Source organism: Microcebus murinus, chromosome 10 (assembly GCF_040939455.1).
Source record: "Microcebus murinus isolate Inina chromosome 10, M.murinus_Inina_mat1.0, whole genome shotgun sequence".
In the NCBI taxonomy this organism is placed as follows: Eukaryota; Metazoa; Chordata; class Mammalia; order Primates; family Cheirogaleidae; genus Microcebus; species Microcebus murinus.
Window position 1 is genome coordinate 53007128 of NC_134113.1, and position 22911 is coordinate 53030038.

Below are 22911 nucleotides of genomic sequence, written 5' to 3' on the forward strand. Positions count from 1 at the left end.
TGACACATTTTAGACTTTGGCTTGAAATCTTTTCAGACGCTTCTGAAAAATTAAAATGAATCACACTCACAGGTTCCCAGGCAAACTTATTCTAAATAAACACATTGGTTGGGCATGATTTCCCCATGTATGGATCGTGATGCTCTGATCTGGGTTGGTTATTTCTGCTTGCTGTGCTTAGCGACGCTACCCTTCACCATAAACCCCACTTAATTGGGAAGCGGGGGTGAGGGGTGCATTGGCTGAAACTCCACTGGGCCCCTTGGGAGTCCTGTTTCTGCACAGGAGTCATTTGCAATCCTTTGAGTCACTGACATAGCAGCCGTCTCCGATGCAAGACACGGCTTTGCCAACAGTTGCCTGGTTTTAATTCTTGAGGTTCTCAGGGAAGTGCCACATTTGATTGGGCCCAACACGCTTGTCTGAACACTTCCTGAGAGTAGAGCGCTGTCCGATCCAGCACCTCTGATTTTCCCATCTCAGGACCCACTTTGGGGAATGGGAACCTCCTTTACGTCCTCTTGAGGAGAGAGCTGGCCGGACTGTCTGTCATTTGTCAGGCCTCTCAACTCGGTAGGAAGCAGTATAATGTAGTCGTTAATTAATGGCTTCTGGAGCTAGCTGCCAAGAGAGCAAATCCCAGTTCTCTCCCCTCCCACAGTGTGGCTTTGGGCAAGTTGTGCCCTCTGTCTATGAGGGTAATAATAGTCCATCTCCCTTGGGGTCCTTATAAGGATAAGGCAAGTTGGTTTGCATAAAGCGTTTATTTACAGCAGTACTTGCAACAAAGTAAGTGTTATGTAAGTATGAGCCATTTTTATTACCATAAGCAGAACTTTTTTCACTGGTTTATTTGACAAACTTTTGGCAAACTTTTTTTCTCTTTGGAAATCACTCAGCAGGCACTCTCTATGGCCTTCTTTGGCGGCTATATCTCTAGCTTTCACCAAATCTGTCGCACAATCCGATCTTCTCTGTGGGCCTCTCTCGATTCCAGTTAGGCAGCAGGAGGATTTTTCTATCTCTGGGAATCTTGTTTGTTTTGCTTTTTGGTGCACACTTTCCTTCAGTTCCAATAATATACTTTATGAGTTTTAGACTTATAAACGTCTATTTTTACACTGTCATTCTAAAACAGAATAGATGATAGCGTTTTCTATCAATACAGCCCCACGAAACCTCACTTTTCCCTCTTTTCTTTTGCTTCCAGCTCCCAGACTTCCCTTTGGGAGTGTCCTGGGTGGGCCCGAGACTGGGGAACCAACGTTCTAGAGAGTCCAGTTGAGTTTCCTGGAAAAGGCAGGGCCCGAGGGAGAGCGGGAAGGTGGAGAGACAACAAAGACAAATGCACTTTATTGATAAGGCAACAGCATAATACAGGGCTGTGGCAAAGCGCCCAGGGGGCCAGGGCCACACAGAGAGGGGGTCTGATTCACATGGAGGCAGAGGCTGAGTGTCCTTCCTCTTCCTTCTGATGGGTGGATGGCGTTACAACCCAGGGAAGGAAGGAAGGGAGGAAGGGAGGAAGGGAGGAAGGGAGGAAGGGAGGGAGGGAGGGAGGGAGGGAGGGAGGGAGGGAGGGAGGGAGGAAGGAAGGAAGGAAGGAAGGAAGGAAGGAAGGAAGGAAGGAAGGAAGGAAGGAAGGAAGGGGTCCCAGATCTAGACTTGCTCTGTCTGAAACTCAGGGCTTCCCCCAAGGGACTGGGTCAGCCACCAAGGGAAGGGAACGGGGGTCTAAGCTCAAGTGTGGTGTAGTGAAAAGAGCACTGGACCTTGAGTTCAAAGTCTGGCCCAGTCCTGGCACTACTTCTAACTAGTCCTGTGAGCTCAGGCAAGTCATGCCCTCCTCTAAGTGTTAGTTTTCTTTAACAAGGGGGTTGAACTAGTTTAGCAATTTTCAAGCTTTTTCTCTTACTGAGTAGCAAGCTGGACAAATGTGTTTTGCAGCGAAAATCAAACAAGGGTCTCTCCCTAGACCGTTGTAAAATAACAACAACAATAATGTACAGAATTTTCACAATGTAAGTTTTTCCTCCATAAATATCTCTGAATCAGTGGTGCCTGCTACCCTTTATATTAGAATATAGTACAAATGGAGTCCGATTCTGAAAACAACACATATCTAATAAATTTAAGATTAAGCCATATATATGCTATTCCACAATAAGGAATGTGGCTTTCAGATGATTTTCCCACCTAAAAAATTCTGAGAGACACAGGGCCAGGTGGACACTGATGGCCCTTGCAGTGGTAAGTCTGATTCCTCCTGGGATTTTCAGGGAACTGCAAATGCAGGCAGGAAGCACATCTTCCAGGGGTCTGGCGATCATATTCCCACTGACATTACCTCCCTGGCGGTACAGCAAATGCAGCCATGTCCCCAAACTGAAGCAATGATCTGAAGAACCTTCTACGACCCTCCTGGAAGAACCCCCTTCTGGGCTGGTCCCACACACCTGCAACCCACTCTCATGCAGAAAGACCACCCTGGAGGAAGTGGATCAAGTACTTCCACCTCCCCGCTGGGCTGGCTATAGAGGAAGACATGGAGTCTGAAGTTATATTCCCCCACCCCTGCCTCACAGGCCCCTTTTGACTTTTGGGTGGCAGAGTGAGGATAAGAAGTGAACCAGCCCCACGCCCCATGCCCCTGAACCCTCAACGCTCTCTCTGATGAGCCCCCAGAGGATGCCCCACTCTCCCTCCACCTGCCCTGTGGGGTGCTGGAGTGCAGGCTCCAGGCTCTGCAGTGAGCAGAGAACTACACCTAGGCAGCAGGAAGGGCAGGCTCAGCTGCTGGGACTGGGAAAGGTCTTCTCCTGCACCCCACCCTGCCCGGGAGAGAAGATGCAGCCCCCACTGGTGAGCAGAGAGGGAGGCACTGCTTCTCCACACTGAGCTGCTGGGAGATCAGCGACTTCCAAGGGGGAGGGTTCATTCTCCACTCTTACCAGGTGGGAGCTAAGGCACTGGCAGGGGGAGGAGTGAAGAGTCGGATGGGGAGTTTCTGCAAGCTGGGGGCAATTCAGTCTGCCACGTGAATCGTGAATTGCTGGAAGGAGCACTCCCATGTCAAGCAAGCCCTTAGACCCAGGCCGAGGAGCTATGGGCTTGGTGACAGGGACAGCCTGTGGCCACACACTACTCTTCTGAGAGGCTGGTTTTGTCTGTTCCCCACCGCCCAGGCCCTGCATTCTTCCTCCTTGGGCCTCCCAACAGGTGGGTTCTGTGCCCGTGGCTCCAGCACTGGGGAGAAAGCCCACCTCCCCAGACCTGTTGCCCGAGAGAGTATGTCTGTGACAATGGGACGAAGGTGGGCACCAAGGGGCTAGACAAGTGCCCTTTGGCCAGCAGAGGTGGGGGAGGGAGGAGTTAGGCCCTTAGTCACCTTGTTTCTGGTCATCCTTGGCAGTGAGTATCCTAGACAGGCCAGAGGTGGGGAGGCAGAGGAAGGAGACCCTGTCGGGGCATGCTGCCTGGGGACAAACAGCCACCGTCTGGCAGCAGGTGAGATGGGGGTGGGTGGGGCCGTGGGCCAGTTATTTGTCGTGGGTGGGCAGGGGGAGGGAGATCCCCACCAGGCTCTGGACACGTGGGCCTGGAGTGGGGGAGGTACTCTGTCCCTGAGGCTTGGGTGCACTTCTCCTGTCTGCCTGTTCCCTCAGCACCAGCCAGCAGCCACCTGTGGAGAGGTGGGGGTGTCCCTGGACGAGGTCCTGCCTTCAGCCTCTGCCCTCTGCCCCCACTTGAGTTTCTCTGTCAAATAAACAGCAAGTCCTTATGACTGAGGTCTGGAGGGGCTGGGGGCAGCCCGTGGCCTGAGGAAAGGGGGACCTGGGCTTAGGTGGGACAGGAGAGAGGCTGGGCAGGGCGGAGAGGGGAGGTGGTGGAGCAGGGGCCACCTTCTCCTGGCGGAGGGAGAGGGGGTGGGGAGGGCCGCTGGGCAGTAGCCAGCCCCGGGCCTGGGCGCACATCTGCCCGGGAGAAGCAGCCCTGCCCAGGCGCCACCGCAGGCTGCCCTAGTCAGGAGATCTCATTGCCAAACACCTCCAGCACGAGAGGCGTGAGCTTCATGCTGCACTCGGGCTGGAAGGAGAGGCAGCGGTACTGCTTGGAGTGCTCCTCGTTGAGGCTGCGCAGGTCAGCCAGCTTCTGGATCATCTTGGCATAGAGCAGGTGGCTGCCCGGGGGTGGGTGGCGGCAGCGGATATAGGTCTGCAGCGTGTTGGACAGGCGGTCCTGGATGGCCTCGACCAGCGCGGCATCCTGTACCCCAGGCCGGTCTGTGGGCACGGGGTGGAGGAGGAGACACAGGAGCTCTGAGCCGGGCCCCTCACTACTCAACCTCGCCGCCACCCCCATCTACGCAGACACCCAACCACGGCACCCCCAGGTCACTGCTGTAGGGCTGCTGACCTGTGACACCACTGCCCAATCCAAAGCCCCACAACAACTTCCCATTGCATTTAGGATCCCGGGTCCCCTGTCCCCGCCTCACCTGGCTCCCTGTCTCTCTGCTCTGTCCTTCCATTAGTGTCCGGATGCGCCACGCTACCTGGCCTCAGGCTTCATGTGTGTGCCCTCTGCCTGGAACTCAGCTCTTCATTTCTGCCTGACTCGGACTGACCCTTCAGGTGCCAGTTCCCTCAAGAAGGCTGCTCCTGACAACCCTCTACCTCCACGCCCCAGACGACATCAGATTCCCTCCCTCTATTATACTCTCCTGTAGCATCATGTCTTTGTTTTTTGTAAACTCTCATCATATTAGGAATTAGTTGTTAAACAGCACCTGTTTTATGTCTCCTCCTAAGCTTCATGGGAAAGAAGTGTGTCCTATTTGCTGCTGAATCCTTATGCCTAGCTCAGTGCCTGGTACCTCATAGGTGCTCAATAAATCACTGAGTGTATGAGTGAATGAGTGTGTGAATGCCGGCCGGGCAGGGGGAGGGGAGCCTGTGTCCATTCCTTGGGCTCCCAGCCCTGGAAAACACCCCTGGGCAGAGGCCACTGGCTTGTACCCTGAACACTATCTAGGCAGAGGCAGAGCTGTCTCCCTTTGGGACTCATCACAAACACATAACAGGCCTAAAGCCACAATAACTTCCTCTTCAGCCTTTTCTCCCTCTTCTCACCCCAAAGAAGCAGAAGAAGCCAAGTGTCACAGCACATTGTTTCCAAAATGAGTCCAGTAAACTGTCTAGGCAGAACGTCCATCAGGCCCAGGGTTTTGACCCTGCCTCTGAAGAGCCTCATGTAACAGGAAGGTTTGGCTCAGTTCACACAAGAGCAGAGCCTGAGTATGGGAAGACTCCGGTGTTTCTGTGGCCTGAGGAACCCTGTTCCTCTCGTTCCTCAGAACCCTCCCTGTGGACCACCTACAGTCTCTGTAGGGCAAAGCCAAGGGCAGCGAGGGACCCCTCAACACACACCCAATGGGCTGTGCAAACCCAGCAAAGTGGGCGTTTCCTTGTCCACCACTCCTTCTGCTCACTTCTCCTTGCAGCTAGCCCTGCTGGCCCTCAGCAGTCTTTGTCACCCTGCCCACTTCCCAGGTCCCCAAGTTCTTCCTTGCTAGGCCCATACCTGGGGAGACAATGCAGATGGCCATGAGCAGGACATGCTCCTCCTCATGCAAGTTCAGCTTCTTTAGCCCCACCTGGAACTTGATGAGGGGTTCAATCAGCTCCAGGCTGTGTCCAGCTGTGGAGACAATGACCAGGTGCTGTGGGCAGGACTGAGGAGCCACTCACCCCACCACCAACCCTGACTGGGCCTACCCCTCACCCTTCTCTCCTTGTTTTTGCCAAGCCCCCGCCCATGTGCCTGACCGGGGCCCACGGCCAAGGGGTGCAGGGAGAGTCCAGACGCACCTTTGGCCACATCACGGACATCGTACTTGTAGTCGTGGCTGCCACAGGTCCAGGACATGTCGTCCATGGTGAAGGACTGATTAGAACGCAACATGATGACTTCGATGGCGCTTGACTTCAGCAGCACGATCTGGTCCTCAGAGGTGAGGTCTCTGCCAGGGAGGGCAGGGGAGGAGGTCAGGTCAAGACTTTCAAGACATACAAATCAGTTTGGTGTTTTGACAGGTATACACCTGCCAGGTGACCAGCATGTGCCCTGAGTCCTCCATCGAGGAGCTTCCAGCCTCGTTGGAAAGGACAAGAGTGTTCCTTGAGAGAGCACAGCGAAGGATGTGATCATGTGTCGAGGTGATCAGGGAAGTAGCTCAGTTACCAAGACAAGGAAAACCCAGTGACTGCACAGCCAGAGCTTTTAGAGACAGGAAGATAAAGCCTGAGAAAGCTCCAGTGCTGTGGTATAACATGGTGGTCTCCAAATGGTATGGGCAGGGTCACCTTCAACAACTCCCACATTTTGTTTTCTTCTCCTTCCTCCTGTCCTCCAGTCCTTCTTAGTAGCAAATTCAGCCAACTCTGTCTCCAGGCCATCTCTCGAGCCCTTGACCTTGGGCTCCCTCACCCCAGGACTGCTCTGGCTTAGAGCTCCATCCTCTTTTACAACAGCCTCCTCCGGAATCTTGGACTCAAGTCTCAGGTCTCATCCATCTTTCTTATTGCCGACACAGGTGAATGTCACTCCTGTGCTCAGAAATCCTTAATGACTCTCAAACACGCCAGGATCAAGCCCATACTCCATAACTCGGCACCAACCTGTCTTTCCTGCCCCCTCTCCCATTGCAAACTCTATGGACCGTCCATTCTAGCAACATCAGGCTACTCTGAATTCAGATGCTGTGCGTTCTTGCACCACCATGCCTTTGAGCATACTGCGACTCCAGCCAGGGATATCCTTCTAATGCTCTATCCTGTCCTTCTGGTCCCTGGAGCCCCCGCTCTCCAATAGTAGGCCCCGGGAGCCTACTCTCTCCAGCGTAAGTAGAGCCATTTCTTTCTGACCCATTGCACATTGCTGCTGCTCCTATTTTGCCCTTTCCCCTCAGCTCTGTTATTTATAGGCTTGTCTCTGGCTCTTTTTTTTAATTAAATTTGTTTTTTTAGAGACAGGGTCTTGTTCTGATGTTTAGGCTGGAATGCAGTGGCATGATCAAACTCACTGCAACCTCCAACTCCTGGGCTCAAGTGATCCTCCTGCCCCAGCCTCCCAAATAGATGGGACTATAGGAATACATCACCATGTCAAAATTTTTTCTAGTTTTTGTAGAGACAGGATCTCACTATGTTGCCCAGACTGGTCTCAGACTCCTGGCCTCAAGCGATCCTCCTGTCTTGGCCTCCCAAAGTGCTGGGATGATAGGCATAAGCCACCGCACCCAGCGTCTGACTCTTATTTGTAAGGTACTTGAAGGCTAGCACCAGATCTTAATTACATAAATGTTGTTCACACACTGATCATTGAACCTTGAGCACAACAAGAGGATCAATAAATATTGCTAATGAGTGGAGAGGAAAATGCGCTATTCTGAATCACGAGTCACATTGGGCTTGTTCGAACAATAGCAAGGAAAAAACAGGGCCCATATTTCAACTTGCTTCCAAGCTTTTATTCCCGTTCTCTTCCTGTCTGCTTCCTCCTGGACATGCTGTAGATGGGCTGCCATCCCCCTGCGGCTGAATGTTGGTGTGTAAGGCAGAAAGCAGATATCAACTGATGAGAGTTTCGTATTAGCAGGGGACAGATGACGGGGCATGAAAAGGCTGGTGTGATCAGGGCGCCGGCAAAGCATCTGTATGGAAAAAATCACAAAGTGCTGGAGTTGGAAGGCTCCTCCTAGAGCCTGTGTGGTCCAATTCCTCCTCCAGCATTCCTGACGATGGCTCTGACGCAGCCCCTGCAGGGTTCTCCTGGTGTCAGGGAGCTCACGCCTGTGGATACAGCCACAGGTTGTCAGCGCCTGGGTTAATGGCCTCTTCTTCTGTCGAGCTACAACCCACATGGTGATGTACTCATTCGTTGCTTATAGTCTCTCGAGGAACACAGAACCAGACTTCTCCACTAGCGGTGGGACTTCCCTTCACCCATGGCTAGTGGAAATTTTCTTTTGAAAGAAAACTACTACGTCCTCCTTCTGTCTTCTCCAGGACAGACAGTCTAATGACATGGTGTCTAAACCTCTCACCATCCTTGTCACTTTTCTCTAGATGGTCAATCCACATTTGAAATATAAAAACTAACACCACCTCTATTTTAGTCTTAACTTGTTATGCAAGTAAAACATTTATTATCACATCTTCGGAAAATACAGAAAAAACATAAAAGCAAATGAAAATTGCTCACAACCACAGTTAACATTTTGGTGTATTTCCTTCCTATGCTTTTTCTATGAAAAATATATATGTTTTGAACATACTTGAGTTCATACTAACTCTGTATCCCACTTCCTATATCACTTAACATCCTTTAGCCCAATGCTCAGTGGGTTCCATAATGTTACATCATAGCAATATACTAGACGTTATTTAATCAGTCTCCCATGTGCCTATTTTTGGACATTTTGGTTGCTTCCAAACTTTTGCTAGGTAATTCTGTGTGGGAATCTTCGTACATAACACTTTGTTCGATGCCCACTCAGAATGGACGGCCCATGGTGAACACACGTTGCATGGGTGTGTGGCCAGAGAGATTTCAGCGGATCGCTGCTTATGGTGATCCAGAACACTACTGTGATCAAAGCAAACCTAAAACGACCTCAAATTACCACCCACAGCCTGGAAGAACAGGGACTTTCTAAGTGCAGGTCACAGCCAGAAGCAGGGATAGTGGTGGGGTGGGAGTCGAAGGGGCATGGGGGAAACCAGTCAGAGCTTGTCCTGCGATGGCAGGCTCAGCCCGGGCTCTGTGCCTCCTGCCTGACCTGTGTGATGTCCACACCCTGGCACCGTGCGGCTGCCGCGTCCTCGCCACCCCCACAGGCAGAGCCCAGCCCCTCCTCCCCGGGATTCCCACGGTACCTCTAGCAGGTTTCTAGCAGAGCTCTTATCTCTCTGCAGCAATTGTTTACATGTCTGTCTCTTTCATCAGACACTGGATCTCTGGATGCCAGGGCCTGGGACCTAGTTGACTTTTATCCTTCGCAGTTTATATAAGAAGGCAATTTGTTGGACAGATGAGTAAACAAATGTAGAGAAAGGGGCATAGGATGAGGGAAGCATGGTGACTCCCAGGACTTTGGCCTGAGAAGGAGCCCTGGAAATGGAATGGCAGTGAAGTGAAAGGTATTTAGCCCGGGGTTGGGCTCCAGCTGATGTGGCCTTATCTCTTGTGCACTTTACTCAGGAGTGAAGCCTGAAGGTCCTAAGTCCTCCAGTCTAAGGCTGCTCCTGGCCATTTGGGTGCTGCTACTGACGGCACCTCCTCCATGCCTTTCTTTTGCGGCAGTGCCAACAAGGAGAGAGATTTGTGGGGTGAGGCTGAGAGGCTGAGGGAGGGAGGTGGGAGGAGGGAACAAGGCCAAGGCCGCAGTTCACGCCCAGAACAGCCCATCCAGTCCTGCCCCACGTTGGTCTCACGCTTGCATGGGAGACTCATCCTGCCCCCTCCCCACTCACCCACACAGGAGTCTCATCCTGCCTTCCCCACACCCTCTGCCCCCGCCTACAGGCAGTGAGATCAAAGCCACCAGGGAGGCAGCCACTGTTCTTTCAGTTCTTGGAAAAACAGAACCCAGCAGAACCAGAGAGCTGCTGGGCTGGCCCCACCTGGGCCCAACTGAAGCCTGGGCTTGGGCTCCAGTCCAGGCTTGGCATCACCTCTGTCCAGCCACAGAGAGTGTCCTCATCAGTGTGTCCCCCTCCCACCCTCCAGGAGCTCTTGCCAAAGCTGGAGCCATTTTCACTGGACAACATTCTGCTCTGGGACTTTTCAAGCTATGCTGAAGAGAGAGAAGCCAACTCAGGGATGTTCAGGATCAATTTAACCCATTTTGCATCAATGGCTGGGCAGCTCCAGTACCTGCCCATATGCGCCTCGCTTTGGCCATGACTGCAGGGCTAGACTGGGGAACCTTGGGGACAGTGAGGAAAGGAAGGTGGCATGTTTCACCTCCACCTTGGGGAGAGAAATTGAGGGGAGGGTGGTGCTATTCATGTAAGGTATGGGGGAGGGTAAGGGACAATGACCAAGGGCATGGGGTAAAATGGAAGCTAGGGTTACTTGGTGATAGGGGCAGCATTGGAGGGATCTGGTTTAATACATAACTTTCCCTTTAGGACCTTTTTCGCATGTGTGCCATCCCAGCCACCACCTAGAATCTCTGAACCTTGGTATCTGGAGCTTGGGGGCCCTCTGTCCAATTCCCCACCGGAGCAGGGAACGATGAGTCCTGTGTAGGTGAGGACAGCTGCCTGGCATCAGGATGGATGCCAGTGCTACGGTGTTTTCCCCCCAGCTGTTTACACAAAACAAGACTTTGGAATACATGGAATACTTTGGAATACTTTGCAAACAATGATGTAAAGGATGGAGGAAGGAGTCGGAACTTGTGCTCGGTGGAATGTGTCTTCAGTTCCAAGGAAAGGCTCGGAGGGTAAACCGCGGGCCCAGCACAATGCCGGGCTCGCAGATCAGTCATTTGCTCCTGCCTGCCTGCCAGAGGGGCTCTGACTCCTGCTATTACAACCAAAATGTGCCATGCAGCAAGAGTGTCTCAACACCATTTGATGTTTTTCTCTTCTTCATGATTTTCACGTTAATTCCAGGGAAACAGCATTGGAGAGTTTCTGGTGTTTGGGTTGGTGAGAGGCATAAAGTAACAGGGAGCCAGTCGTTTTCAGGCAGAAACAAACTGGGAAGTGCTGGGTCTAGTCCTGTGAATTATCATCAACTAGCTGGCAAGGTGGGGATTTAGACAATAACGAATGGCCTCCCGGCATAGCAGAGGGGTCCTCAAAACAATAAATGGCACCTCGTATTAGTTCCTATCCAGAGCTGGCCGATGTTAGTGCATTTTCCAGCTACCAATATTCCAGCACTGAGTCTGAGCACCAGTATCTAGGAGGCATTCTGCCTTCTGCTGTAACTACAACTATTGCTACTACTTGAAATGCTAACAATATTGCCTGATATTGATTTATTTCTGTCTATTGCTGAACTACATCGTGTATGTTTTTTTTTTTTTTTTTTTTTTTTTTTTTGAGACAGAGTCTCGCTTTGTTGCCCAGGCTAGAGTGAGTGCCGTGGCGTCAGCCTAGCTCACAGCAACCTCAAACTCCTGGGCTCGAGCGATCCTTCTGCCTCAGCCTCCCGAGTAGCTGGGACTACAGGCATGTGCCACCATGCCCGGCTAATTTTTTATATATATATATCAGTTGGCCAATTAATTTATTTCTATTTATAGTAGAGACGGGGTCTCGCTCTTGCTCAGGCTGGTTTTGAACTCCTGACCTTGAGCAATCCGCCCGCCTCGGCCTCCCAAGAGCTAGGATTACAGGCGTGAGCCACCGCGCCTGGCCTATCATCGTGTATGTTTTTTATGGCAATGTACCAAATGACCATTTGGAAAGAATAAGGATATAAATTTGCATAAATACAGATATAACTATTTACCAACAGATCTACTAAACCTGCCAATACTCTATTGTTTTAAGAATATTTAACACTGCATAAATATTTTAACATTGGTATTAATACAATAAAACATGGGAACGAATGTGTGAAATTCGTATGAATGAATTCATAGAGAAGGGTCCCTACTCCAGTAGAAATCCTTATTCCTAACTATTTTGGCAAAAAGGTTTTAGTTTGGTTAGGAAATGGTCTTTAAATGTAAATTTTGGTGACAGATGCCCAGGTCATATGTGCCAGCAAACGTGTCCCCCTCTAGTACCCCTAGACTATTTCACAAGTCCACATGGCCAGGCTTTCTCTTCTCTATCGTTTATTCTGGTCTTGCAATTGGGTGTGGAGGAATAATGCAGGCTGAATTTAAAGGGATAACATGAGGATTAGAGTCAAGCCAGAGGAAGTAGGCACAGCAGTGAACTGGGAGTTCCAGGCCTGGCTCAGCTGTCTGCACCTCGGGGATGGGACCCTGGCTGGCCATCAAACCTCTCTGGGCTTTCACCCCATCATCCAGAAAGTGAGAGGATGGGCTAGCTCTCCAGCACTGGCCCACAGAGTAATACAGAATGGGCTGCACTTCCTAAAATACAGATTCCTGTACCTATCCCAGAGACGCTGATTTAGGTCTGGGTGGGGCCTGAGTCTATTTGGGGAAAGCAGTGGACTGGTGGTCTCCAAGGCTTCTTCCTCCTCAGTCTAGGGTTCTGACTCTGCTCCCCAGAAGTCATAGAAGCTTCTTACCTGAATCCTGGGATCATCTTGGCAAAGCCGATGACCTTTTGGATGCTGTAACTGACCAGGTCAGCCAGGTGGGGCAGCATGGAGAGCTGGGACAGGTCCAGGGTCACAGAAGGGTCATCTGAGTCCTCTTCGTTCAGATCCAGGTTGGAGAAGCTGGACGGCTCCATCATGTCTGGGAAAGACGAGGGAAGAGAAGGAGCTATTTGAGGACATTCAGGCCAGGCCCCTCCTGCCTGCCGCTGTGTGGACCCCGTATGCTCTGGCAGCAGGGCCAGCTGGGATCCCACAGTGACCACCTCTCTCCACAGGTCACTCTTTAGCCCTAGGTTCCCTCTGCAACTCTCCCAGTCTCTTCTTTCAGCAGTGGGAAGCAGTGAAATCAAAGAGCCAGACGTACTCAGAGAAATGAGACTCCCTAGAGCCAGGATTTTTCGGACCACGTGTTGTTTCCCATGATCTCAATCAAAAATGAATTTGGGTCCAAGCAACCCATGGGGGAAAATGTTCAACCTCACTAGTGATCGAAGAACTGCAAAGTAGAACATTTACACTTTTCACCTGTAAGCCAGAAACAAGTAGGTTTACATGTTGGTATCAGTATTTGTAGAGATGCAGGGAATTAGGCAATCCTTACAAAGGGCTGGGGTGCTAAGGGAGCTGTACTTTGTGCAGGTAATCTAGAAAACCATCTGGCACTATGGGTCGAAAGCCCACAGTTGTATATACTCTCTGACTGGTAAGCCAACTTCCATGAAATCATCACAAGGAAAAAATCCAGAATAAGTGTAAATATTTAGCCACACATATACTATCTTACTGAAAAGCTGGGAAACATTCTAGATACCCTATCTTTTAAAAAAGATATTCTAGATGTATACCCAATGATATGGAAATATGATACAATATACCATTAAGAGAAGAAAAGCAAGTCATCAGTCTGTATACAGCACAATTCCATTTCTGAATATACATACATGTTTTAAAAAAAAGATAGGAAAAAAATATATCATAGTGTTAACCATGATTATCTTTGGGTAGTAGGATTAAAGATTATATATATATATATAATTTAGTTTATATTTTCTAAATGTCTATGCTGAACATGTATTACTTTTGTATAACAATGTTTAAAAAATTTAAAAAGTTAACTTGTTTAATTTGTATAGCTTTTATAATTTTTATAATTAAATAACTATAGTATTAATACATAGTTATTTAATTTTTAAATAACTATATGCTATACTGAACATACCATCGCTGGGAGTGAGCACTCTGAATCAATTAACCCATGAGAGGACATCAAAACTCCTAAATAATATGAAAGTATTATTAAAAAGTGAAGTACAGGCCAATGTATAGATTATACAGATTGCTCCTCATTGGTACAAATGAATATGCCACCACGTGGAAAAAGCAGGAAGGCTCCTACCAGGTGAGGGTCTGGGAGGGTCCGTGCAGCTGTCGGTGCTCCTCTGCAGTGCCCCCCACTTCCCTCCTGTCACTTCTGGGTGGGTGGACATATGTCTGGCTCTAACCACTATCTCTGGCTGGGGGACCAGGCACTTGGACCCCTTCTGCCTGTTCTGAATCTGGAAGTACCATATCTCAGGGTTCGAGCTGTCCTCACAGGAGGGGGTTTTTGAATCTCTGCCCTCCTCCAGGCCTCAACCAGAGGACACCAGGGTTGGGCGACAGGCACAGAGAGGAAGGACAAGGACAGGGGGAGGATGAGGCAAGATGATGAAGAGGAAGGTAGAAAAGGGCTGTATGAAGAAAAGCACAATACCTCCCAGACTCTCTGGTGAGCTGGAGGTGACAGGTCTTCCAGTCCCACAGCGGTCCCTCAGGGCTCAGGTGGAGTGTGGGCCGCAATGGGACCCACACACTCTCCCTCCCACCCCAAATTTCACCTTCCAAACAGCCCAGGATCAAAACACCATTTCAACAAATGAGGCCATCCCCAGGGAGGGGCCTCGGCCAGAACCCTGGCTTAGAGGGGAGAGCACGGCTTGGGAGGCCCCTGCACAGCGGGGACCCCAGCTTGGCCCCTTCCCCAGCATGGGCCCCTCATCTGTACAAGAGGGGCTGATTTGAGGACACTGTGCGGCACTCAGTATATAAGTGCTGTTCATGTCAGGGAGCCTTCTGCCTCTTTCAGTCCACAGCCCAAGGGCAGGTGGGTCCTGCTTACCTGGAGAGGTGATGTAGTGATCTGAGCAGGAGGAAGAGGAGTCCCCGGAGAAGCTGGCGGTGTGTCTCGAGTTGGGCCTGGAAGGAAGGCTCCCTCCACCCTCGCCTTCGCGAACTGGAGGCTGGAAGGGAAAGGCAGGGTCTCAAAGACTCATATTTTGGGGCCACATTCCTACTTTGGCTCTTGGCTCTTTTTTTTTTTTTTTTGGTGACAGAGTCTCACTCCGTTGCCCAGACTAGAGTGCTGTGGCATCAGCCTAGCTCACAGCAACCTCAAACTCCTGGGCTCAGGTGATCATCTGCCTCAGCCTCCCGAGTAGCTGGGACTACAGGCATGTGCTAATTTTTTCTCTATATATATTTTTAGTTGTCCAGCTAATTTCTTTCTATGTTTTTTTAGTAGAGGTGCGGTCTTGTTCTTGCTCAGGCTGGTCTTGAAATTCTGAGCTCAAATGATCCGCCTGCCTCAGCCTCCCAGAGTGCTAGGATTACAGGCGTGAGCCACGGTGCCCGGCCTGGCCCTTGGCCCTGGATCTCTCATAGGAATGGCTTCAAGGAAGGTCCACGGGAGGGGAGGCCTCCTGGTACCCAGGGGCAGACCAGCCTCCGGCCTTCCACTGGCTCTGTGCCAGGACACCCCTCGCCCTCCACACCCACTCCCTGTCTCCTCCAAGTCGGCTCATCCTGCCGGCCAGCAGGCGGACGCACCCGGAACTGGCTGAAGTCGGCATAGGTGGGGTCGTAGGTCTTGTGGTGGGCGTCCAGCAGGATGGTGATGATGCGCTGCTGCTCCTCGGACAGCTTGGGCCGCAGACTATCCTTCAAGGCCTCCTCCTCCTTCCGCTTCAGGATCATCTCGCGCTTCCGCTGCACCTCCTCATCCGTCAGGATGACTGTGGGGGCGGGAGGGGGGTCAGGAGGGCCGCAGCCCCTCCAAGAAACCTTTCTCCATGATTAAAGGCCCAAGATGGGAGGGGCTTCAACACTCGGGGCTCCCTGGGGGGCCCCTGCCACGGGGACTCCGACTCCACTGTATGGAGGAAAATGGGGTTCTCTATGATGAAAAGGGAGGTACATGCAGGAGAAAAAAGAGAGAGAATTTAAGGGGCAAGATGGTCTGGGCACCTGGGAGGCTGGGTTCTCAAGAATGCATTGTGAGACCTGGGGCGAACTGTTTCAGCTCTCTGGACTTTCACTCTCTAGCTTGGAAAATGAGAGGTTTGGACCAGACAATCTCTTCTAAGGTCCTTTTCTTACACCTTCCTCCATAAAGCATGTGTTTGTGCGCAGGTGGAGCAAGTGATAACACCCACCTCAGAGGATCACCTGATTTGAGAACTGCACGCCTGCCTGGCACAGAGCAGAGGCTCACTGAACGTTAGTTCTCTCCCTTCCCCACAGCCCTCTCCCCACCGTGCTGCATGATCCTGAAGAAGACATCAGGGTGGAGAGAGGGGGAGAGAGTAACTGTGGATGCTTGTGGGGCTGGAGGCTGCGAGATGCTGAGAAGACTCTGCATGGCTGTTCCCACATCCAAGTTTCCAGACATGGAACTCGGGCATCTAGTCCACTCTAACCAATGGAGGAAGACTTGGCCTCTTTGGTTCTCTGCAGGACAACCCCTTCTGCAGCTTGTACAGTATTGACATTTCTGCCCGTGGGAGTTTCTTGAGTCCTCTTGCAGGCCCTGAAGGCTGAGGCCTCACAGTTCCAATCTTGGAAGTTCTCTCCATCCGCTACTTAGGGTGTTGGGCCACAGGGAGCCCCTCTGCCACCTGTGGGCTTGTACAGGGGCATGTGCCTGACTCCCGGTGCTGGGGCAGCTGCCTGGGCAGGTGGGGCTGGGAACAGGGATGCCTGGCCCCCGTGCCAGGCAAACAGACCTCCTGGCCAGGGCTTGTAGAGTGCTGGCGGCAGGAGTGGGCACCAGGGCCCTTGGCCTGTAGCTACTTGCTTGGTGCTGGTGCTGCCAGGGCATCTGCCCACAGAGCTGGGGAGTTTCACAAGAGCAGGCAAAGGAACCAGAACCTCAGAGTACGTGAGTGCCAGGCTTCAAGAAAGGCCCACTGGCCGGGGCCCCTCAGGTAGCGGGAGGACAAGAAAAGTTGGTGGAGGGCGTGGACAGCGGGTGCCACAGGCATGGCAGGAAGGGGAAGCCTACCGCAAAGACGGAACGTCCCTGCACAGCTGGGGTAAGCCCTACCAAGAGAGGGCCTGGGAGGAGGCCACGCCCAGGAGACTGACTCACCTGCCCAGAGCACTGCCAGCTCTCCTCCCACGGAGGGTGTCTGCCAAGACCCTACGGGGTCAGGCAGGGTGGGGGTGGAAGGGGCAGAGAGCACCCCAGGGAGAGGCAGGGTGTAAGGTCCTAGCCTGGGGAATCCAAGATTAGGTGTCTGGTCTTTCCTGCTCACCTGAGGGGTGAGGCAGAGGAGTTGGTGACACTGGAGCTAGGGAGACCTGGCATGACACTCCCTGCCAGGGCTGTCTACAGGCATGTCCCTTGGCCTTACTGGACTTTTCTATATGATTCTATGATGTGATTCTCCTGCTCTAGGCATGCTGGCATTGCTGACCTATGAGCGCGGCCTGCTCACTCTTGCCCTGCCTTTCCACCTGTGCTGGGTGCCTGTCCAGCTGGGTCTCCCCCGTAACCACATGAGCGCTATTGGTTCTTCAGTGCCCAGCCACAGCCAGCCTTCTTTTGCCATGAAGCCCTTCATGATTGCCCTGATCTGCATGAGCCTCGTCTCTTATGCCTGCTGCATATTTCCCACGCACGTTGGTGCCCAGTTGCCTTCCACTCTCTAGACTCATGGTTAGTACAGGTTTCAGTCGATGCCTGCAGAAAGAGCCTAGGAAGTCCAAGGTCTCCCTAGACTGTAGGTTACTTAAGGGCGGGAGCCACATCTTATGACTCTTACGTTTCCCCACAAAGGCTAGTGCAGTGGGGCTGCCTGGCCATGGTTCTTGCTCCATAGTCTGACACCGGACAACAAGCACATCAACTCAGCACTGGCAACTACAGTGTGCCAGTCACTTTACTGGCTCAGAGGGGACAGTGAGCAGTGCTGTAGTTTTGCCTGTGCCCTGCAATGCCGGGAATGGCACTCAGCATGCCATCCAGACTGTCCTTCAAGGCCTCCTCCTCCTTCCTTTGCTCATAGCTGAGCAAAGATGACCTCTTTCATCTTAATAGCTGTGATTAAAATCTTTTCAAGACAAAAAACCTTGTAACGGAACACTTGTAACCTTTTCCTGATGATTCAGAGCTGAACTCTGCAGGGCAAGGTTATGACCTCAGCGTTGTCTGGGGCTCGTTGCCCTCCACCGTGTGGCTCAGCCTGCTGTGCCTTGCAGTCCTTGTGCCGCTCTTCACAGCTTTCAGCGTTAGCTGTGGGTTGTCTCTTCTTATTGGTGCCTGCCTCTAGAAGCGTGCTTTCCTTCCCCTTAGGAGTGACTTCTGATTCTGAGCTAGAAATTCTGGTGATCGAGTTTGATGTAATAAAAAGCTAATAGTAATAATCATGGATAATACATACAGAGTTTTGCTATGCACCAGGCACTATTCTAAGTGCTTGTTGTGTATTAACTCATATATTCAGTCCTCATAACAGCCCTTTAAGGCAGGTGCTAGTGTTATCCCCATTCAGCAGACGTGGGAACTGAGGCCCTGAGAGGCTATATGTCTTGCTCAAAGTCACACAGCTAACCAGGGATGGACATGGCATTCGGACCTGGGCAGTCTGTTCCAGAGCCAATGGTCGTAACCACTGCCCTATACCGTGTCTGCTTATAACCAGTTAGAACTGATCCGCAGAACTTGGCTCTCAGCTGTGCGGTCCTGCCCACGAGGGGCTCCAATCCCTCTGAAGAGTGTGCAAATGAAATAAAGTTGCAAAGCTTGTAAAGGATTTACTTTAAAAAGAGAAAGAAGATTCAAGGTTAACCTTACAACATCCTTCCTCCAAGTCACTTGTATCCAATAGCAGCCACCATCCTCTGTGTGGGTAAGAGAGAAGGAAATGCTGAGATCTGCCGGTTTCAAACTGGGCGCCCACTCACGGGCCTCCTGCAAGGCAAGACTGTTTTGGGACTGAATAAGTCCTAAGTCTCTTACGTGTGCAGATGCTATTGCGATGTATGAAATGATTTGTTTCAAGGGGTCATTAATTTCATAGGAAATTTACAATCATTTTCTGAATGAATTGATACTAAAATGCTATGACTATCATGTGGGAAGACACGTTTTGAAGTTAAAAGGCACTGACCTAGAATGAGAGCAAACAGGCTCTGAAAGAGTGCTGGGCTCTCCAGTGAATAATGTGCATGAGCTTTGGCATGTGGACTTTGTAAAACCCACCTGGCTGCTCAGTAGCTTTTGTGACTTCCTCCTAAGCTCCTTGTTGAGTGTGAAATAACTCTGTGAGAGTTACTGCCATGCAAGATATGTTCCCTGCTTAACAAAGTTGAAATCAAGTTGGGAAGTCAAGATCTGCAAACATAAACAATTTAAACATATTTCAAGATGCCAAGGGTGGCCTAAGGACGACAACAGGGAAGAAGACATAAAATTTTTCCAGATGAATGACACAGACACTGTCAGGTTTGGGAGAATCTTACTGATCTCTAAACCAGTGGGAGGTACAGTGATACAAAGAAGCATAAGGGGGAGCTAATATTCATTCATTCATTCATTCAATTTGCACTTATTGAGCACCTACTATGTGCCAGGTGCTGTGCTGATGCTGGGGAGATACATATATGTAAAAACATTAAACAAGTTAACATAATAGATGGTTCTGTGCAGAACAGATGTAGCATAAGCAGAAACTCAACTATGGAATTTCTTGGGTTCTAAGGCCATAAAGTTAATAAGGACTTGAAAGGGAAGGAAAGTAGTCTTCCATGGGAACAAAGCTCTCTTCAGCCCATCTCTTAGGGCCCCAGGAAGCGCCCAGAAATGCACAACAGAGTGAGCTCTGGTGCACTGGGGGCGCCCGAGGGGCTGGCCTGGGGTGCAGCCCACAAGCCTGGCCTTTGGAAGTAGAAAGACCTAGGTTGGAATGAATGCTGGCACTATCATCTTATTAGCTGAAAGGCATGGTATTTTAATTCCTCCAAGCTTCCTCTCAGCTATTAAAAAAGTAGAAGTATTTACACATTTAGGGAGTGTTGTGAGAATTGGGGGAGAAAATGCACGTTCCTGACATGATATCTGATACACAGGAGAGAGTCAAAAAAACTTTGGTTTCCTTCCTGTGCCTCCTCTGTGCAAGGGCCCGTTCCCTGCCCTGGCCAACAGGGAGCCCGGGTTTTTACAAATGTGTTTTTTTTTACAAATGTTAAGACATTCAGTTGCCTCTGGGACAACAGCCATCCCAGGTGATAAATAAGCAGATATACTATCAAATCCCCTGAAGCTGCACTAACTTGAGGCAGGGAACTGTATCCCTTCCTGGACAATCCAATGTTTCTATTTTAGCTGGAGCTCTAGGGCCCAGCCCTGGGAGCCCTGCTCCAGCAGCCCGTCCACAGCTTGGTACAGCTCCCTGTACTAGGGTCACAGGAATGCTGTGAACAAGGGCCTCCCCTGGGTATACAGCAGGCCTGGAGACTAGGCTGGGGTGGGGGGGCTGAGGCACTCAGATGACTTAGAGATGCACTTCTGGGCTGCTGGCCCTAGCACATGGTGGGGTGCTCTTAGGGCAGGGGCCCCAAGTCACCCAGGGCCTGGTGCTGGTCTTCACCATGGACACAGTGCTCTCTGCTGGCACAAGGAGGGGTCGAGGAGGGTGCATGGAGTTGGATTCTAGACCCAGCTCAGCCTCAGCATTTGTGACCCCAATCCTGGTGTTTTTACCTCTCTGAGTACCAGATGTTCTTCCTATTCTAAGTTAATAGGACACTCCCTAATAGGACATGGGAGTGGGGCCTCTCGTGGATCGGGGAGCTTGGCCCTATTGGGGACTTCTGCGGCAGTGCCTTACTGAACCCCAACAGTGAAACCCCGTGCCGTGCTTGGTCAGCAGCAGCCTCAGAACCCAGGCTCCGTTCCATGCAGAGGCCTGTGCTATGCACCAAGACAGGGGCTGCCCTAGTGCACCTGTTTATGTCCGCCCTGGTGTCACGCTGAGCAGGCCCCATGGAGAATGTGTGCAAAGGCCCACGGGCACGCCACTTCTCATTCTCTCCAGGATAAACACCGGAGTCGGGCGGGGCAGGACTGGGGTAGGCGAGGTCGGCGTGTCCAGGCCTGAGTGCTCCTGTGGGGGTGAGGAGGAGCGGAAGCCTGGTGACTCCTGCCAGGGCGCCAGCATTGGCTGGGAAGCCGGATCCTCAGTGAGGAGGAGAGGAGCCCCCAGGAGAGGAGCCTCGGTCCAGGCCAGAGGAGGAGGCCGGAGGTGAGAGCCTCCACTCTGCCTCTCTTCTCCAACAACAGAGAATTAGCTTTCCTCTTAAGGAAGAAATTTCCCATCTTCTAAGCCCCGTCCTATGACTCTTCCCCTCTTCCTGACGCATCTTCCTGGTACCTTCTTCTCTCCATCCCCCAAGAAAGGTCCCTTAGCCAGGAGGGCCTGCATCTGAGCACCCTGCCAAGGCACCTCAGGCCCCCTGCTGGCAGGGCCTGGGCTGTGTCCTAAGGCCAGGCGGGGTTCTGGGTGCAGATGCAGACAGCAGCAAGCGAGGGGAGCAGAGCAGGGATGAGTGTGCAGGATCACCCCTGCCAGGGCTGGCCCAGTGCCCTGCTCCAGCCCAGGGACAGCCTGGTGAGCTCCTCCTGCATCTGCTGAATTCAATGGCTACTTTGGTTACCAAATAACTGTACTACAGCTCTGATGCAAAGTCCAAGTGTTGTTTGCAATGGTGGGTCAGAATATCCCTGTAAATCCACCATGTTGGACAGGAAGTCCTACAGGGTCACCCCTCTTCCTCCATCTGGATTGCATGGGCCATCCTAGAGCCCCAGTGTATCCCCTCAAAGACCCTTTCCCCTGGTCTCCCCCAGCCACCAACCCTCAGATCTGCTCATGAGGCCAGAGTGGCCAGAAGTCTCCAGTAGGGCAGAGCACAGAGGCCAGCAACGCTCCGAATATTTATTCTCTCCATCACTCCTTCCCTTCCCAGCCCACGGGACTCTCTCTCCAAAAGTCCAGGGAGTCCTGGGGTCCTTGAGCCTCATTCTTTCCTCCAGGTCCAAGAACAGGCAGCTGTGGGAATATGACGATGGCCTGGAGGAAGACCCTGACTGAGGAAGACCGTGCCCTGCCTCTCCCTCCTCTCAGGCCTCACTCCAGAGGGGCCCTCTGGGGGCCTCTGAGACACACACACAGAGCCCAGAGAGGCTCACAGGATTGCTCGGGGCATTTGACCCTGGACTCCCATGCATGCCCCAGTCACAGACGCTGGTGGCTACAGAGGAAAGGAGGCAGACCTGTCTGTCCAAACCCACCCGGCAGGGGCCAAGGCCCTCCCCTGACCCCTCCCAGCCGCCTAGACACTCACACTCCTTCATCATGCCGATGTCTACGCAGCGCTTGAGCCGGCAGGCCTGGCAGTGGCGCCGGTTGTCCTTGGTGATGCGGCAGTCCCCGTTGAAGGGACAGGTGAACAGCGCCTTCCGCTTCATGCTTCGCCTGCAGAGAGAGCACATGCCCTGCCCTGAGTCACTGACCTTCTGGCTCCTCAGCCCTGGCTGCAGAGAACAGCCTACCAGGGCTGTGACCACAGAGACCTGTGTAAGAGCCCCCCAGACCTCCTTCTCTCTTGGCAACTGTCCACACTCACTTCCGGGCTGGGCGCCCCCTGCCCCTTCTCCTCTCACTGCCCTCTCAGCTCCCATCATGGCTTGTACTTACTTGTATGATCTCTGCTCCCCTCCCTCTTAAAAATTACACAGGAAATATATGAGTAAATTTTTTCTAGTAAAAATGTGTTAAAACACTGAAATCTGCATGGTAGCCCTCTTAATGTCTTATAATAAGCTATTGTGAGAGGCAAGGGTGCTAGTCTCAGCGTTCAGTCTTCGAGAGTCCAAGAGATCTGTGACTGGAACATTCCCTGTTCCAGGGATAGACATGTGCATGGAAGGGAGCAAAGGCCCAAGCCATAGCTGCAGACATCTAAAGAGCCTGCCCAGAAAGGGAAGATACCAGGTAAGCAGGTGGGAGCCCTGAGGTTTGGCCTTGGCTTTCTGAAAGACAAACAGAAGCAAGGGCTCTGTAAGAACAGGAAACTACTAAAGGGTTCTTAGCTAGGAAGCTGCTGCCCCTGGTATCCTACATAAAACTCTATGTGTGTGTGTACACGCGTGTGCACATGTGTGCACCCCGTGTGCATGTGCAAGCTTGAGGGCTCATTTCCTAATTCTAACATTCTCTCCCACTGCCAGCCATGCCACATGGTGTTTGTGAGTCTGCATACAAGACACTT

General features: G+C 51.7%; 1 protein-coding gene across 1 annotated transcript in view; it reads right to left on the reverse strand.

Annotated features, from left to right (window-relative positions):
* Positions 1-1329: 1329 nt before the first annotated feature.
* The window catches only part of VDR (vitamin D receptor), a 54764-nt gene continuing 33182 nt past the window's right edge, over positions 1330-22911 (reverse strand). Inside the window, exons 4-10 of the mRNA XM_012754100.3 lie at positions 21985-22115; positions 15187-15371; positions 14480-14600; positions 12289-12460; positions 5871-6022; positions 5584-5700; positions 1330-4283 (exon numbers count right to left, since the gene is read on the reverse strand). Of these exons, the coding sequence (XP_012609554.1) occupies positions 4024-4283; positions 5584-5700; positions 5871-6022; positions 12289-12460; positions 14480-14600; positions 15187-15371; positions 21985-22115 (1138 nt within the window). The 3' untranslated portion in view covers positions 1330-4023. The remainder of the gene's footprint in view (positions 4284-5583; positions 5701-5870; positions 6023-12288; positions 12461-14479; positions 14601-15186; positions 15372-21984; positions 22116-22911) is intronic.